Raw genomic sequence first — 19,641 nt, forward strand, 5'->3', positions numbered from 1 at the left:
CCAAGCGAGAGACCAGGGGAGTCATCTTAGAATTCTTTTCCCTTACCACCCATTCCAATAAGTCCTGTCAATTTAACATGAAAAACACTAACCACATCAGGGCATCAGCTCTCACCTACAAGACTGGAACAGTCTTCGTATGGACTGCCCACCTCTAGACTCTCCTGTCTCCAGCCTACCCTCTATGCTGCCAGAGTTTTTTTTCCTAAAATACAAATGTGGCTGCATCTTAATCTTGCCTGATTCTCCCAGTGATTCCCATAGCGGGTGTAAACCAATGAGCCTGGACCCATCCTAGTCTCCTGTCCCACCACGATATTGTTCAGGTCCACCCCATCTCGTCTAAGTTCCTGGAAAACGCTCTCATCTCTCAATGTCTTTGCACACTGCTTCCTCTCTATCAACACCCACTTCCTGAAATCTTAGTAATTTTCCAGGGTCAGACTCAGATCAAATGTCGTTCATTTTATAACGCTTTGTACTCATCTCCTAAGAAATTAATTGCTCTTCCTTCTGCATTTCCACACAATTTTGCTTATTCACTTGTAGCACTTCCATGGTTTTATAATTAATTTGTCATTCTAACCCAGCTACACTGTGCACTCTTCAAAAGGTAAGGACTGTGCCTTACTCACTCCTGGAGGCACTCAATTATACTTCTGTGATAAACATTACCTTTGTCTTTTTCTCCCAGAGCTTCAGCAGATGATAAGAATATGAGATAGGTTTTTACTGTTACTAATAGTAAAAGTCACTTAAAAAATAATAGTTCCCCAACACATGCAAAGCATCATTTGTAACAGCAAAAAACTGTGAACAATTTAAAAGCCCACTATGTACATGCTATATCATGGATGAACCTCAAAAACATTCTAAGTGAAAGCCAGTCATGAAAGACCACAAAAGATTCCATTTATATGATCCAGAATAAACAAACCAATAGAGACAGAAATAGATTAGCTTTAATCTGAGGGTAGAGGAAGTGGAAGGGAGATAGGAAGTAACCACAAGTGGGTACAACATTTCTTTTGGGAGTGATGTAAATGTCCTAAAATTAGATAATAGTGATTGTTGTACAACTCTGTATATATACTAAAAACCACTGAATTGTACGCTTTAAATGGGTGAACTTTATGGTATATAAATTATATCTCAATAAAGCTATTAAAAATAGATAAATAAACGGTCAACTTAATTAGGAAAAAAAAGAGCCCAAAGAATGCATTAATAAACTGTGATATGTCCATATAGTAGAATATCAAATAGAAGTGAGATTCAAAGAAATAGAGCTGGATGGTCACAAATATATTGCTAAGACAAAAAAGCAAGCTGCAGAAGAATACATACAGTATACCACTTATTCAAAGTTATCAAACAGATAAAACAATATTAGGTATTGTTCAGGGATGAATACATATGCAATGAAAGCAAAATTAGAAAAGCAAAGGAATGATAAACACCAATTTCAGGACAGTGGTTATCTTTGAGAGAGAGGGAAAGGAATGAGATTGAGCTTCAGTTTGGATTTACAATTGGGAAAAAAGGATATCAAAAGAGATTTAAGGGCAGAATAGGGAAGAAGCTATCAGACAGTGTTCCATACTCCGTGCTATGAATCAGGAAAGAGGGGTTCAATCAGAAGCAGTGAATGGGATAACTGGTAAGGAAAACAGGAGGTCAATTTTTGGGGGGTCTATTGAAAAAGATAATCTGATGACCCCCAAACATAACAAAACAAATTCTATGAAGGCAGGAGGCTCTCTGCCTATCCAACTAACCTCTACACTCCAAAGTCCACATTTTCCTCTCTCCTGCACCAAATAGACACCAGACTCAGGAGAATCCACACCCACTTTATTTATGCTCCCCAGGAAGCCACATAGTTAGTATTTTAGACTTGTTGGCCATATGACCTTAGTTGCAACAACTCATATCTGCCTTTGTAGAGTGAAAGCAACCATAAAGAATACAGACATGAATGGGTATGGCTGTGTTTCAGTAAAACTTTATTTACAAAAACTGTACACTGGCTTGCTAACCTCGGCCCTAGCGCCTAGCACACCACTAGGCATACTGTAGCTCTTCAACGGATGTTGCGTATAGCTACATGAGAATTTCTACTTCCACTCCCTAGAAAGTATAGCACGGGGAAGGGTGCATGGGGAGGTCCTAACTTTGAGAAAAGAGCTCCAGGCATTCCCAATAAGAAAACTGAACATACTTTCCTCTCAGGAGTTACTGTAGATATAGTCAACACATTAATTACGTAAACTTAGAGTTTCTTTCTTCAAGAGAAGATTTTGATGCTCACCAAAGGAACTCACTCCTCAAGAGCCTTGCCAAACACAAGCCAACGTGTCTCCTGCTGCATTAAAGAGATCCTCAATCAAAGGGCAGCTAAAAGGAGAGCCACTCTGAACCCTAAAAACAATTCATTTCAAAGAACTTTTCACTATCTCTTGGATTTACCAGATGATAAACTGAGCACACACTGCAGCCTTCCCTTTTTACTCCAAGACCACATGAAAGACTAAAAACAAACAAATAATCACAACTGCATAACTGTACTGGAATACCAGAAGAACCCTCTGCGGCTGAGAAACCATGAGGGATGCCTGAAATGTGGAAAACTAGATCTGACAAGATGGAGCACACAGCCTAAAACAGGCAGAGAGGAGTTCGGCAGCCGAGCAGTGGGAGAACACAAGAAGGCTCCAGGCCCAGACAGGGGGCTCAAGGGATAGTCTCTGGATGATCCATCACCACCAGCAGCAGGAAGAGCCAGGTGGGTCAACCCCTGCACTCTCCTCTCACCCCCTCAGGCCCCACGTGCAGCAGGCAACTGGAGACAGGATTCCCAGAAAACACGGGCGCTTGAGCAGGAAAAGCAGCGCAGTACGCTGGCTCTCTAGCAGTTCCCCAGAGCAACAGGGCGCACATCTGCCCAGAGGGCTGGCCGTCCAGCAGTTCCGCCAAGCAGCAATCCCACTTCTCCTCCACTTCACGGAAAAAGGGAGGGATCTATTTATCCCTAATAGGCAGTTGGGAAATTATCCTATTTGTACACAAAGATGCCAAGGAATCAAGATAAAGAAGATATTTAAGGGCCGGCCCCATGGCTCAGCGGTTAAGTGCGCGCGCTCCACTACCGGCGGCCCGGGTTCGGATCCCGGGCGAGCACCAACGCACCGCTTCTCCGGCCACGCTGAGGCCACGTCCCACATACAGCAACTAGAAGGATGTACAACTATGACATACAACTATCTACTGGGGCTTTGGGGAAAAAAAAAAAAAGGAGGAGGATTGGCAATAGATGTTAGCTCAGAGCCGGTCTTCCTCAGCAAAAACAGGAGGATTAGCACGGATGTCAGCTCAGGGCTGACCTTCCTCACAAAAAAATAAATAAATAAAACTGTTTAAAAAAAAAAGAAGATACTTAAAGAATTAAAGATGGTACAAACATGCAAATAGTGAGTCTGTATAAAAATACACTCCACAGGTTTTGAAATAAACCCCCAAAATGAGTTTCCCACCACCTTACTCTTCCAATCTTATAATAAGGCTTCCGGCTCCTCAAACGTAAAGCTGAAGCCACTCCTGTCAGTGACAGCTAAGCGTACGCATTTTTGTGTGAGCCTGCACAGTATTTAACAGCAGCATTAGAAAATCCTGAATCACGCCTGAGGTTCCACTGTAACACTGAGTTCTCACTACTGGAAGTCAGATGCCAAACTACAGCATTTGGTTTTAGATTTCCCTTAAAGCAGCTTGGAACTCAAGAACTGCAGAACATGGGTGATATTTTGGGGAGAAATGGTCAAAAGGCTAAGGAAAATTTCAAATTGCAGTATTTTGGTTAAAAATTCAGGCCATAAATTCCGATACAGTTGCCAAATAGAAAATTTTAACATTTTTAGAGATTAGTATTTTTTCAAGTAGTATGTATCTTAGGTCCTCATTTTTATACCGTGTTAGTCAACAAGGACTATTAATTATCACTCACATTTACAAAGCACTTAAAATGTGATAGGCACTGTTCTAAGGGATTCTACTCATGGATTATTCCCCTCTCTCCTCACAAGAACCCTGTGAGGTACAGAGTAGCCCACTTATAAATGAGAACACAAATGCTGAGAGGGGTTAAGTGGCTTCTCCAAAGTCACACTACTGCCAAGGGACCCAGCAGTATGAATCAGAGCTGGGATCTTAACCAGTATGTTAGACTGACTGATTATAATTTCACTAGATTCAACATGAATTTATTGAACATTTATAACGTGCATCAAGGACTACAGCCAGTGCTACAGAGGACACAAAACATGTAAAACGTGTGAAATTGATCCTCGCTCTCTAAGACACAAGATAACACTGGAGAGATCGACTTCCAGCATGACAGTGTGAGTAGCTCTGCTCACCTGCTTCTCGGGGAAACTAGTGAATTTTTTTTAAAATAACACCATTTAAAGCCCTTGGAAACAGTCCTAGAGGAAGACAGCAATCTAGTCACAAAAACCTAAGAAAATTCAGCATTGACAATACAACAGAGCATGGAAAAGTTTCAACCTAAAGACACTCCCAAGAACAGTGCAAGTTGTGGTGAAAAGCAAGTGGGAAGAGAATCCTGGATCTAATGAAGATACAGCCCAGACTATAGGCCAGCTAGTTTGTAGGAGAGAACCAGGGAATGAGACAGCTGGGAAGAGCCCTCTTGGGGTTCGGACAAGTACCAAACATTAACCTCAGAAACTAATCCCCGGCAGGAGCCACTATTTGACTGGATTAGTCTGTAGAGGAATTCATGCCCCAGGGCACTGCTGAGAACAACACAGCAATGGGCCACAATTAGTGGAGGTTAACTGCTGGGTGTAATGAGGGCAAGAGTGGGAGAGAGTCCTACCTGTACCTGTCATCCTAGGGTGGCTCTGGGCATGCCCCAAACTGCACCACCCAGAGAAGCAATATCAGAGATCTAACACAGTGAGGAAGAAATACATCTCACTAAAATAATCCAGCTGGTATATAAACAAATAACAGTAACAAGCCCTGAAAGAGTCTGGGGGTGGGGGGCCAATACCCAGAGTTGCTACAATATGTTATCTAAAATGTCTTATTTACAGCAAAAAACTACCAGGCATGTAGAAAAACAGAAAAGTATGACCCACACACTGGGTAAAAGGCAGGCAACAGAAACTGCCTGTGAGAGCATCCAGATGTTAGATTTAACAGAACAGAGTTTAAAGCAGCTATTATAAGTATGTTCATAGAACTAAAGAGATGTACGTTAAAGAAGTAAAAGAAGTTATGATGACAATTTATATCAAATAGAGAATATCAACAAAGATAAAAATTACAAAAAAGAAACAAGTGGAAATTCTGGAGTTGAAAACTACAATAACTGAAATCAAAAATTCAACTAGAGGGGCTTGAAAGTACATTTGAATTGGCGAAAGAATTAGCAAACTTAGATACATTAATAGAATTTATGCAAGGTGAAGAGCAGAGAGAAATAAGAATGAAGAAAAATAAACAGAGCCTGATAGAAATACGGGACCAATTAAATGCACGAACATACACAGAACTGGAGTACTGAAAAGAGAGGAGAGAAAGGAGCAGAAAAAATATTCAAGGAAATAATAACCCCACACTTACCAAATTTATTAAAAAACAATAACTTACACATGCAGGAAGCTCTAAGAACTCCAAGTAAGATAAACACAAAGAGACCCACAAACAGACACATCAGAGTAAAAAATGCTGGAGGTAAAAGACAAGGAGAAAAATGTTTAAAAGAATCAAGAGGAAAAATGATGAGTCACTTACAAGGAAACCCAATAAGACTGACAGCTGGCTTCCAGGAGAAACAAAGGAGGCCAGAAGGCAGTGGGATAGCACATAGAAAGTGCTGAAGGAAAAAACTGTTAACTAAGAATTCTATATTCAGGAAAGGTACTGTTCAAAAATGAAGAAAAAATAAAGACTTTGCCAGATAAACAAAAATTGAGAGAGAATTCATTGCTAGTAGACCTGATTTACAAGAAATACTAAAGAAAGTTCTTCAGGCTGAAAACAAGTGACCCCAGTAAAGGTAATTATACATATTTTTTATCCTTTCTATTCTTAACTGATTTAAAAACCAATTGTATAAAATAATATCACACAACGTATCATGGCTTCAAATGCACAATTTAATATAAGTGTAATATATGTCCTATAACAGCCCAAAAGGAGGTGGATGGAAGCAAAGTTGCAATGAGCTAAGGAAATGACTGCAGATGGTAAAATGATAATTATAACAATGCAATGTTGAGTTTGTAACATTAACAGATATAATACATATAACAACAATACCAAAAAAAAGGGAAAATGGGAATCAAGCTGCATAGCAGTACAGGTTCTGCATATTACCCAAACTCAGCTAGTACAGATCTAAAGCTGATGAGACGTGTATAGTAAACCCCAGAGCAATGACTTAAAAAAATTCCAAAAAAAAAAAAAACTAAAAAACAGATCACTAATGAAATTAAAATGCTACATTAGAAAATACATATAGAAAACAAAAACTAAAATGGCAGATGTAAATCCAACTATATCAGTAACATTAAATATGAATAGATTGAACAATCAAAAGGGAAAGATTGTTAGATGGGATTTAAAAAAAACACGATCCAACTATATGTTGTCTACAGGAGACACACGAGAGTCACAGAGACAAAAACACTGAAAGTAAATGGATGGGGAAGAATATCATGCAAACAGCAACCACAAGAAAGCTGGAGTGGCTGCACTAACATCAGACAAAATAGACTTTAAAACAAGAATACTAGAGAGAGTGACATTTTATAATGATGAAATGGTCAATAGTTCAAGACATAACAATTAAAAACATATATGCATCTATTAATGGAGCATTGAAATACATGAACCTTTTAATAGAAATGAAAACAGACAATTCAACAATAGTTGGAGACTTCAATACCCCACTTTCAATAATGTATAGAACAATTAGACAGAAGATCAACACGGAAATAGACGACTTGAACAACACTACAAACCAACCAGATCTAACAGACTTCTACAGAGCACTCCATCCAACAACAGAAGATACATTCTCAAGTACATAGGGAACATACTCCAGAACAGATCAAATGTTGGGCTATAGAACAAACCCCAATAAATTTAAAAGCATAAAAATAATACAAAGTATGTTCTCCAACCATAATAAAATAAAATTAGAAATCAATAGTAGGAATAAATTTGGCAAATTCATAAATATGTGGGAATTAAACAACACATTCATGAATAACCAATGAGTCAAAGAAGAAATCTAAAGGGAAATCAGAAAACGCTGGTTCTTTGAAGAGATCAACACAATTGACAAACCTCTGTCCAGTCTGACCAAGAAAAAGAGAGAAGATTCAAATTACTTGAATCAAAAACAAAAGAGAGAAAACAACACTAAGATATCACCTCACGCCCGTTAGGATGGCTATAATCACCAAGCCAAAAAACAACAAACACTGGAGAGGATGTGGAGAAACAGGAACCCTCATACACAGCTGGTGGGAATGCCAACTGGTGCAGCCTCTATGGAAAACGGTATGGAGATTCCTCAAAGAATTAAAAATAGAGATGCCCTATGATCCAGCTATCCCACTACTGGGAATCTATCCAACGAACCTGAAATCAACAATCCAAAGGGCCTTATGCACCCCTATGTTCATTGCAGCATTATTCACCATAGCCAAGAAGTGGAAGCAACCTAAGTGTCCCTCGACTGATGACTGGATCAAGAAAAGGTGGTATATATATACAATGGAATACTACTCAGCCATAAAAAAGACAAAATCGTCCCATTTGCAACAACATGGATGGGCCTGGAGGGTATTATGTTAAATGAAGGAAGCCAGAAAGAGAAAGACAAACACTGTATGATCTCACTCATATGTGGAATATAAACCAACACATGGACAGAGAAAACTGTATTGTGGTTACCAGGGGCAATGGGGGTGGGGGGTGGGCACAAGGGGTGAAGGGAGACATATATATGGTGATGGACAAACAAAAACGTACAACCCAAAATTTCACAATGTTAAAAACTATTAAAACATCAATAAAAAAAAAGACAAAACTGGAAGAAAAAAAAAAAGAGAGGACAAGATTACCAACCTTACAGAAACAAAAAGGATTATAAACAAATACTATGAATAATAGTACACAAATTAGATAACTTAGATGAAATACACAAATGACTAGAAAAACACAAACTACAAAAATGACTCAAGATAATCTGAATAAACCTATAATAAGTGAAGAGATTGAATTAGTAATCCACAAACTATGCACAAAGAAAAGCCCAGGCCTAAATGGTTTCACCGCTGAAATCTACCAAACACTCAAGGAAGAATTAACACCAATTCTTCCAAAAAAAAAAAAAAAAAAAAGAGGAAGAAACACTTTCCAACACATTTTATGGGACTAATATTACCCCGATACCAAAATCAGACAAAGATGTCACAAGAAAGCAAAACTACAGGGGCCAGCCTGGTGGCGTAGAGATTAAGTTTGCACGCTCCACTGTGGCGGCCCAGGGTTCACACGTTTGGATCCCGGGTATGGACTGATGTACCGCTTGTCAAGCCATGCTATGGCGGTGTCCCATATGAAAAAAAATAAATAGAGGAAGATGGGCACGGATGTTACCCCAGGGCCAATCTTCCTCGGCAAGGAGAGGAAGATTGGCAACGGATGTTAGCTCAGGGCTAATCTTCCTCACCAAAAAAAAAAAAAGAAGAAAGAAACCAAAACTACAGACTAATATCTCTTACGAACATGGATGTAAAAGTCCTCAACAAAATACTAGCAAACTGAATCTAGCAATATATAAAAAGAATTATACACCATGACCAAGTGGGATTTATCCTAGGGATGCAAAGTTGGTTTAACATCCAAAAATAATTAATGTAATACATCAGACAAATAGAATGAAAAACAAAAAATCATAAGACCATCTCAGCAGATGTAGGAAAAAGCATTTGACAAAATCCAACACGCTTTCATGATTTAAAAAAAAACTCAATAATCTAGGAACAGAAGGGAAGTTCCTCAATATAAAGGGCATCTACAAAAAATCTCCAGTTAACATCATACTTAATGGTGACATACTGGATGGTTTCCCTTTAAGATTAGGAACAAGACAAAGATTTCCACTCTTGCCATTTCTATTCTAAATTGTAGCGGAGGTTCTAACCAGGGCAATTAGGCAAGAAAAAGAAATAAAAGGCATCTATATCGGAAAGGAGGAGGTAAAACTATCTCTATTTGCATAAAGTGATCCTGTATATAGAAAATCCTAAGGAGTCTACCAAAAAACTATTAGAAGTAATAAATGAGTTCAGCAAGGTTGCAGGATACAAGATCAATATACAAAACCCAACTGAATTTCTATACATTTGCATTGAAAAACCCAAAAGTAAAATTAAGAAAACAATTCCATTCACAATAGTATCCAAAACCAGGAATAAATTAACCAAATAAATGCAAAACTTATACTCTGAAGTTGATTCTAAATTCATACGGAATTCTAAGGCAACAAGCTACAACTAACAAAACAATTCTGAAAAAGAAGAATAAATAGTGTAAGACTCATACTTCCCAACTGCAAAAGTTACTACAAAGCAACAGTTGTCAAGACAGTGTGGTACTGGTACAAGGACAAACATACAGATCAATGGAACAGAACTGAAAGACCAGAAATAAACCTATACACCTATGGTCAACTGATTTTTCACAAGGGTGCCAATGGTGCTGTGACAATTGAATAGCTACATGCAAAAGAATGAAGTTAGACCCTAACCTTATCCCATAAGCAAAAGTTTACTCAAAATGGATCATACACTTCAATTGAAGAGCTAAAACTATAAAACACTTATAAGAACACACAGGCATAAATCTTCATGACCTTGTATTTGGCAATGGACTCTTAGATCTGACACCAAAAGCAGAAGCAACTAAATAAATGAATAAATAAGTTAAACTTCATCATCACAATTAAGAACTTTTATGCTTCAAAAGACACTATCAAGAAAGTGGAAAGACAATCTAGAATGGGAAATAATATCTGGAAATCATATATCTAATAAGGACCTTGTATTCGGAACATATATTAAAAAGCTCTTGGGGCCAGCCCAGTGGTGTAGTGGCTAAGTTCGCGCGCTCCACTTTGGCGGCCCAGGGTTCATGGGTTCTGATCCCAGGCACAGACCAAAGTACCGCGTCTCAAGTCATGCTGTGGCTGCGTCCATATAAAGTAGAGGAAGACGGGCACGGATGTTAGCCCAGGGCCAATCTTCCTCAGCAAGAAGAGAAGGATTGGCAACAGAAGTTAGCTCAGGGCTGATCTTCCCCACCTCCTCCCCCCAAAAAAACTTCTTACAATTCAGTAATAAAAAGACAACCCAATTTAAAAATAGGCAAAGAATCTGAACAGATATTTCTCCAAAGAAGATATACAAATGGCCAATAAGCACATGAAAAGATGCTCAGTATCATTAGTCATAAGGGAAACGCAAATCAAAACCACAATAAGATACCACTTCATACCCACTACAATGGCTAAAATTAACAAGTTAGATAACAAGTGTTAGTGAGAATGTGGAGAAACTGGAACCCTCAAACACTGCTACAGGAATGTAAAATGTTGCAGCCACTTTGGAAAATAGTCTGGCAGTTTCTCAAATAATTAAACATAGAGCTACCATGTAACCCAGCAATTCTACTCCTAGGTATATATCCAACAAATGGAAACATGTCCACACAGAAACTTGTACATGAATGTAACAGCATCACTCATAATAGTCAAAAGGTGGAAACAACCCAAATGTCCACTGACACACAAACAGATAAACAAAAGTGGTATATCCACACAATGAAACATTATTTGGTCATAAAGAAGAATGAGATACTGACATATGCTACAACATAAATGTACCTTGAAAATATAATGCTAAGTGAAAGAAGCCAGCCAAAAAAAAAAACCATATACTATATGATTCTATTCATAGGAAAGTCAGAATAGGGAAATCTATAGAGACAAAAAAGTAGCTTAGTGGTTGCTTAGGGATGGGGTAAACAGGGTCAGGGGATAAAGGGATGGTAGCTGAAGGGTTCAGGCTTCTTTTTGAGGTGATGAAAATATTCTAAAATTTACTGTGGTGATGGTTACACACATCTGTGACTATATTAAAAAAACCCACTGAATTATAAACTTTAAATGGGTGAATTGTATGGTATGTGAATCATATCTCAATAAAGCTGCCTAAAAAATGTAGCAGCCAGCTCCAAAAAAAAACCATCATAGTGAAGAAAGCAGAATGTAGGGTCAGGGAGCAACATCGCTTTTGTTCATCATTAATCCTTCCTGCCCTTAAAGCCATGCCTGCATGTTTGCAAAAAAAAAAAGGACTAAATGAAGTAGACGAGTGACAGGAAAAAAGCAGGGTAGGAAACCTGGATTTCACCACATGAAAAGAGCACAATTCTACACTATGCAATGTCACCAAAAATTAGACATAAAAATATCCTCACTTATACCTGGACATACAAACTACTAAAAACAAACTTACCAAATAAATTTCTGAAACATCAAATGAGTCTGTGTTAAGGCACTGTTTGAAGAACTTAACTTGTATTAATTGATTTAACCCACACAACCACCCTATGTGGTACATATATAGCTGATCTTCATTATTTACAAGTTCCATATTTGTGAATTCACCTACTCACTAAAAGTTTTTTGGAATCCCAAATCAGTATTTGCAGCATTCTCATGGTCATTTGCAAACATGAGCAGAGCAGTGAAAAATTTCAGTCTATCAACACACACGTTCCAGTTGAGGTCAAACAAGGTGACACTCTGCCTTATTTCAGCTCTCATACAGAAATGACCAGAGGATAGAGATGGTAGGGAGCAGTGTGGTGTAATGCAAGAAGCTCCAGTTCTTTCGAGTTTAGGAGAGTTTAAGTCATTTTCCCAAGATCAGAAAGCTAACGAATGGAGGACTGCATGAGCCAAGGACACAAAGTGAAGAAATTGATGGTTGAATGAATTAATAGTTAAAAGGCTAAAAAAAGAGATAAAACGAGATCATAAAAAATACTTAAACCAAAAGAAGAAGAAATGGAGAACGGAAACAAAAAACAGATGAGACAGAAAACAAACAGTAAGATGACAGATTTAAATCTAACCATATCAATAATCACATTCAACGTAAATGTTCTAAATGCCCCAATTACAAGGCAGAGATTGTGAAAACAGTGTGGCAGTTCCTCAAAAAGGTAAACATGGAATTACCATATGATGTAGCAATTCCACTCATAGGTATATACCCAAAGAAATGAAAGCAGGAATCACTCACAGGTATACACCCAAACCATTGATGTGGCATACAGATACTGGTCCACCAATGATCGCAGCAGCATTATTCACAATAGTCAAAAGGTAAAAATAACCCAAGTGTCCAAACAAAATGTGATAAACACATACAATGGGATATTAGTCAACCTTAAAGATGAATGAAACTCTGATATATGCTAAACATGGATGAAACTAGAAAACATGCTAAGTGAAATAAGCCAGACACAAAATGCCAAATACTATATGATTCCACTCATCTTAGGTACCTAGAATAGGCAAATTCATAAGACAGAAGGTAGGGGAGAAGGCAGAAGGGGGAATTATTGTGTAATGGGTATAGAGTTTCTGTTTAGGATGATGAAAAAGTTACAGAAATGAGTCACAATGGTTTCACAATATTGTAAATGTACTTAATGTCACTGAATTCTAAACCTTATAATGGTTAAAATGGCAATTTTTATGTTGCGTATATTTTGCCACAATAAAAAAAAAGGGCAGAGATCATCAAACTATAAAAAAGCAAGACCCAAGTGTATGTTGCCTACAAAAACAAACACTTTAAATGTAAAGACACAAACAGGCTAAAAGTAAAAGGATGGAAATAGAGCATGCTAGCACTAGTCAAAAGATCTGGCTACATTAATATGGGACAAAGTAGACTTCAGAGCAAAGAATATTACCAGGGATAAAGAGGACCACTTTATAATGATAAAGGAGTCCATTCATCAAGAAGACATAACAATCCTAAGCATTTATGTACCTAATAAAAGAGCTTCAAAATGCAAGGAGCAAAAAACAATGGAACTAAAAGAAGAAACAGACAAATCCAAAAAATTATAATAGGAGACTTCCACACCCCTACCAATAATTGACAGAACAAGGAGACAGAAAATCAGTAAATGTTGTTCAAGTCTTTCATATCCTATCAACAAACGTGATAACATTTATAGAACACTCCACCCAATAACAGCAGCACATATATCTTTTTAAAGTCAAAATGAAACATTTACCAAGACCATATCCTGGGACATACAACAAATCAGATAAGCTTTTAAAAGATTCAAATTATGCAAAGCATGTTCTCTGACAGGGGAACTAAATTAGAAATCAATAACAGAAAAAAGTCTGGAAAATCCCCCAAATATTTGAAAATTAAATAATACTCTTCTAATAACACGTCATAAAATTTTTCTTGTTTGATTAGAAATTTGTCAACTATCCTTTTTTTCTATAACTGTTCAGCGTAAGGAGCCAGCACAGTTTACTTAAATCATCCCTCATTTATGGACATTTAAGTTATTTCTGACTTTTTTTTTTGCTATTATAAACAGTATTGTCTTGAACATCCTTGTAGGTAAATTTTCTTCCACATCTGTGGTTATTTAATCATAACACTAGGCATGAAATTGCCTGACTCAAAGGGTAGGTTGGATTGTAACACTTTTAGTGTATATTGCAAATCGTTTTCCAGAAAAGTTATTTCCATTCACAAGAGTGCTTGTTTACCTCCAGCCTTGCCAGCATTAGGGTTTATCATTTTTGTTGTTTTGCTGATTTAATAGATGAAATACACTATCTCGTTATTTTACCTTCATATATATTATTCTATCATACAGAGGTGGGACTTTTTCGTATTCTTATAGAGCATCTGTGTTTCTTAATTTCACCATTCAACTAATGTTCATTTTAAGAACCCACCCAAACCAGACATTGTCTAGGTTTTATTGTCAGTAACCTAATGATGGTCCCTTGTTTGTTTTCCCGTCAGAGTCCAATCCTTCATCCATCTTAAATATTTTTTTCTAAAAATTACTTTTTAAAAATTAGTGCAAAAAGTTAGAATAAAGTTAATGTATGCCATGGCAAGAATAATTAAGCATTAAAAAAGGAAACACCTGAAAACTAATTCCTTCTCTCTTCCCTGACTCCTCAGGTCCCCAGATCTCTCCCACCTCAAGCAACCATTATCACCTGAATTGAGCTTCCTTCCAGAATATTCTATACTTACACATCCATCTTCTATTACATAAATGACAGGACACTGTACATATCATTCTGCGCTTGGTTTTTTCCACATAATAGGTAGCTTATTTCATATCAGTACTTAAGGTTAAAAACAACTAACAAAAATGTTTATTTTGTGCCAGACATTGTTCTAAGCACCTTTAGGTCTAATGCTATCTCATTAATTGGTAGAACAAGCTTATAGGGTAGGCATTGTGTTGTCATCCTTATCTCAAAGTGAGGAAACTGAGGCACAGTGATGTTAAGTAACCTACTAAGGCCGCAAAGTTAGTGAATGGATCAGAATTTAAACACAGGCAGTCTGACCCAGAGCCTTACCCACTATAGTATATTGTCACTCTCATCTCATTTTAAAAAACAGTTGTATAATCTGATTTCTGTCTCTATGGATTTGCCCATTCTGGACATTTCATATAAATGGAATCATATGCTATGTGGACTTTTGTGACTGGCTTCTCTCACTAAGCATCATGTTTTCAAGGTTCATCCATGTTGTAGCGTGTGTCAGTGCTTCACTCCTTTTCATGGCTGAGTAATATTCTGCTATATGGATGGACCACGTTTTGTTTATCCAGTCATCTGTTGATGGACATTTGAGTTGTTTCTAATTGGGGGAGAAGGAAATGGGGGATGACTGCTTAATAGGTACGGGGATTCTTTTTGGGGTGATAAATGTGTCTGGGAACTGGATAGTGGTGATGTTTGTACAACACTGTGAATGTGCTAAATACCACTGAATCGTACTTTAAATGGTTAAAATGGTGAACTTTATGTTATGTGAGTTTTACCTCAGTAAAAAAAAGGCTTCATGGTATTTCATTGTATGGCTTCATTGTTCATTTAACGTGTTCTAAAATCTTGGACACATGGGTCCTTCTAGCCTTTCATTACTAATGAAAATATTGCATTAAATACATGTGTCCACACATCTTTGTGCCGATGTGTATCTGTAGGCCAATAGCCTTTTAAATGCCTATAGGATTCGATTTCCCTACACCTAGGCTTGGAGGCTCCACCCCACGTTTATTTCCATCTAGGTGGTGGGTCACATGGTGGCAGCCTCAGACCATTCCTGGGAGTGTGTCCCATGAGGACAACAGCCACCTCCCAGAACCTTATCCTCTGCAAACCTTCTCCTCCAGGTTATTGACATTCAAGGCATTTGCCCAGCTCTTCATCTTGGGGAGCTCCCGGGTGTTGGGCATTTTCCAGATTGGACCCTTGGCTGGTATCATGGCCTACCTGTTCACCATCATCAACAGCCTGCAGGGGGCCTTCATCTTCCTCATTCACTGTCTGCTCAACCGCCGGGTATGTAGCTGCTGCCCTCGCTGTCCCTGATGCCCCTCCTTCCAGGGGACATGCCTGTGCCAGCATACTTCCCTGCATCTGGGAGTGATTCATCTCCCCGTGATGTGTCTCCATCTCCAGGTACGGGAAGATTACAGAAGATGGATTACCAGGAAGACCACACCCGGATCCCAGTCCCAGACATCAGGGGTCATACTGACATCCTTTGCCTTCACTTCCAAAACGGTGAGAGACTGTGTGTTTTATGAAGGTTCTGGTCAAACAGAATACTTGCTTCTTAGCAATCCCAACACCACCATGTGTTGAGTGTCTACTGTGAGTTAAGTGCGTCCATGTACATTAGCTCATTTGATGGAGGGTGGGGTTTAAGAGTGGAGGTTCAGGAGCCAGGCTGCCTAGGGTTAAATCCCAGCTCTGCCTCTTAGGAGCTGTGTGATCTAAAAAAGATAAACTCATGGGGGCTGGCCCCATGGCCTAGTGGTTAAGTTTGGTGTGCTCCGCTTTGGTGGCCCAGGTTTGGCTCCCAGCTGCAGACCCACACCACTCGTCAGTGACCATGCTGCTGCAGTGCCCCACATACAAAATAGAGGAAGACTGGCAACAGATGTTAGCTCAGCGTGAATTTTCCTCAAGCAAGAAAAAAAAGATAAAATCGTGACTCATACAGATATAAAATGAGCATACATTAATTTTTGGATTTTATTCCACTCATCAATCAGTGAAAGAACCAGGCAGATGTTATAACTGGCTCAAAAGAGAACACAAAGAACAGACATATATGTATATAATATATAATATATGCAATGTATACAACGTATACATAATACATCATACACATAATGTATACAACGTATACATAATACATAAAACACATATAATGTATACAACGTATACATAATACATAATATACATATAATATGCATACAGTGTATACATGATATATATTATATATTGCATAATATATATGCAATTTATCCAATGTATATCATGTATACATAATACATAATACACATATAATATATACAATGTATACATAATACATAATATATATTACATAATACATGTATATGTCTGTTCTTTGCTGTTCTCTTTTGACCCAGTTATAACATCTGCCTGGCTCCCTCATTCATAATTATATATACATAATATATATAATATAATGTTTAATTATATATTATATAATTATACGTATAATTATTAATATTATAAAATACATATAAAATTTCATATACCTATATGTTATATATGTATTACATATATATGCATTATAATACCTATGAATTATAATACATATATATAATTTCAGGAATATTGAAATGAATGTGCAAATGGACGCAAAACTGTTTTTTCCATGGAATTATTTTGCATCTCTGTCAGTTATTTAAAATTTACAGAATTGTAAAATATCTCCCACATAGATCAGAATTGGACAGCCTGGAGATGTGTGCTCTGACAATACATCATTTTCCATGGAAGTACTCATTTTTCTCTACACCATAGATCTCATCCAGTCTCACAGCCATAAACACCATTTATTAGCAATGACCCCAAAATATTAAACAATGTGCAGTCCAGCTCCTTCTCCTGAATTCTACACTCATATAACCAACCACCTACCAAGTGCCCCCACTGAGATGTCTAACAGATGTCACAAATATAACATGTTCCAATCTGAGCTTCTGATCCCCCACCTCTCATATCCATGGAGGGTTCCCTATCCTTCTATTGCTCAGCACAAGGCCATGGAGTTATCCTTGACTCTGCCTTTCTTCTTACCCTCCATCTCTGATCCATCAGCAAATCCTGTTGACCCTTCCTCAGAATGTATCCAGAATCTGATCGCCTGTCTGTTCCTTTGTTGCTTCTATTCTGTTCCAAGTCCTATTGTCTGTAGCCAGGATTATGGAAATAGCCTCATAAAGGGTCTTTCTGCTTCCCCTCTTGCCTTTTCCCTGCCCCACCTTTGGTCTGTTCTCCTTGCAGCAGCCAGAGGGCGCCTGTGAACTCCTGAGTCAGGTCACATCCCTTCTCTGCCTACAACCCTCTATGGCTCCCACCTTACTCAGTAAAAGCCAAAGTCCTCCTGATGGCCCACAAGGCCCTGTACGATCTGACCCTCTTTTCCTCCTTGACCTCATCTTCTGTTAATCTCACTTCCCTCTGCTCCACCCATGCTGGCCTGCTCAGGATTCTTCAGACACGTCAAGCTCACTTGCTCTTTAGGAATCTTGACCTGGATGCTCACTCTGCCTTGAATGTTCTTGTCCTGATACCCACATGGCCAACTCCCTCACCTCCTTCAAATCTTTGTTCCAATCATTTGTTATCAATAGTATTTCCTCTGGCAACTCGATTTCGTACTGCCTCCTTTTCTCCTACCCTGACATTCATGCTTCTCCTGCCTCTAATCCTGATTTTCTTTTCATAGCGCTTGCCACTTCCTAACATGCTATAACTTCCTTATTTATTTATGGTCTTCCATCTCACACTAGAATGTCTTATTTTTTCACTGACATATTCCAAGCTCAAGTAACTAAGATCCAGTGGCTTAATTAAATAGGGAATTATTTTTTTGCAAGAATAGAAGCCCAGAGTTAGGTGTTGCTGGTATTGGTTCTATTGCTCAGTGGTATTATAAAGGATTTAGGATCTTCCCAGTTTTCCAATCCACTAGCAGCATGTTGGCTTTTCATCAAAATGTTTTTTATGGTTGCAAGGTGGGTGCCATAGCTCCAGACATCACGACCATGTTCAAGGCAGGAAGAAGAGGGATGGGGCAGAAGCAGCAGCCTCTCCTTTCATGCCTCTCCCTTTAACAGGAAACAGAAGCTTTTCCCAGAAACCCCTCAGCAGATTTCCCTTTCATCTAATTGGTCAGAACTGCATCACATGACCACTCCTAGTTACAAAAGAATTTGACAAAACAAGTATTTGGCTTTCTAGCTTCTAGAACGAGAGCTATCAGTGGTGAAGAGGTTAAGAATGGCTTTTGAGTTTGCCTGCAGTGCCTGCCATGCTAGAGATAATCACTGTTAACATTTTAAGGTTTATCCTTCTAGTCTGTGTTGCCATATTTCTCTCTCTCTGTATTTATAAGACCCATGCCCCTATAGATATGACCCCTGGGATCATGTTTGTACTAATCTTGGTACTGATTCCAGTTCTGATTTCTCTCTCACAGGGTTAAAGCTCTTTCTTGCTTTCAAATACGCTATGAAGCAACATTTGAGGACAGCAGGTGCCGGCAGGAGCTGACGCTGAAATCTTCTCTTCATGGCTTAATGTGGAATTGCAGATCTCACCAGCCCCAGGACTCTCTGGGTGATTCAGAGCACTGATGGGTGGGGCGTTCTTCCCACGTTCCATGCGCTGGTGAGAAACAAGACTTTCTGTTCCAGATTAAGATTTTACCTTCTATGTTCTGCAACCCTTTGAATTTCCAGAGTTTTGAGGAAATAATAGATCCTAGTGCAATGGCATGACCAAGAACATCTGGCTACCGTTTTGTTTTCTCCTAAGTTCTTTGGCGTGTGGCTGCAAGCCTGCCTCTCCAGCACCTGTCACAGAGTATGGAAACGGCTTCAGGAAATGGCTTGTCTTCTGACCGACTGGCTTACCCTTTAACAAAGACTCCCCCTGCCTTTAAAGAAATGGCCAGTAAAACTGTAACGAGAGCCCCAGGGGATAAACAAAGCTCACTGACGTATAGGCTACTTTGGCACAAACACTTAAAAGAGTTATGTTGGTAAGCAGGAGTGTCAATGGAGCAGAATTCCAGCGTTTCACAGAGAGTTGAAGGACTTGATGACAAAGCCTTGGGAAATATTTTGGTTTCCTGGAAACTTTCCGGGAACCAACGTCTCCTTTCCTTCCAGGAACTGTTTTGTGACTTG

General features: G+C 38.6%; 1 protein-coding gene across 2 annotated transcripts; it reads left to right on the top strand.

Annotated features, from left to right (window-relative positions):
• Positions 1-6,026: 6,026 nt before the first annotated feature.
• LOC131403293 (adhesion G protein-coupled receptor E1-like) lies at positions 6,027-19,133 on the top strand. Of its 2 annotated transcripts, XR_009219364.1 has the most exons (4): positions 6,027-6,085; positions 15,580-15,748; positions 15,869-15,973; positions 18,930-19,133. XR_009219364.1 is itself a non-coding variant. In XM_058537538.1 (3 exons), exons 1-3 carry the CDS (start codon positions 15,407-15,409, stop codon positions 18,933-18,935), a joined length of 453 nt encoding a protein of 150 aa, XP_058393521.1. In that variant the 5' UTR covers positions 15,305-15,406; the 3' UTR covers positions 18,936-19,133. The 2 variants fall into 2 exon arrangements, 1 of the variants encoding a protein (XP_058393521.1); XM_058537538.1 differs by lacking the exon at positions 6,027-6,085 and having other exon boundaries at positions 15,305-15,748.
• The last annotated feature ends 508 nt before the right edge of the window (positions 19,134-19,641 follow it).

Source organism: Diceros bicornis, unplaced genomic scaffold (genome assembly GCF_020826845.1).
Source record: "Diceros bicornis minor isolate mBicDic1 unplaced genomic scaffold, mDicBic1.mat.cur scaffold_667_ctg1, whole genome shotgun sequence".
Classification (NCBI taxonomy): domain Eukaryota; kingdom Metazoa; phylum Chordata; class Mammalia; order Perissodactyla; family Rhinocerotidae; genus Diceros; species Diceros bicornis.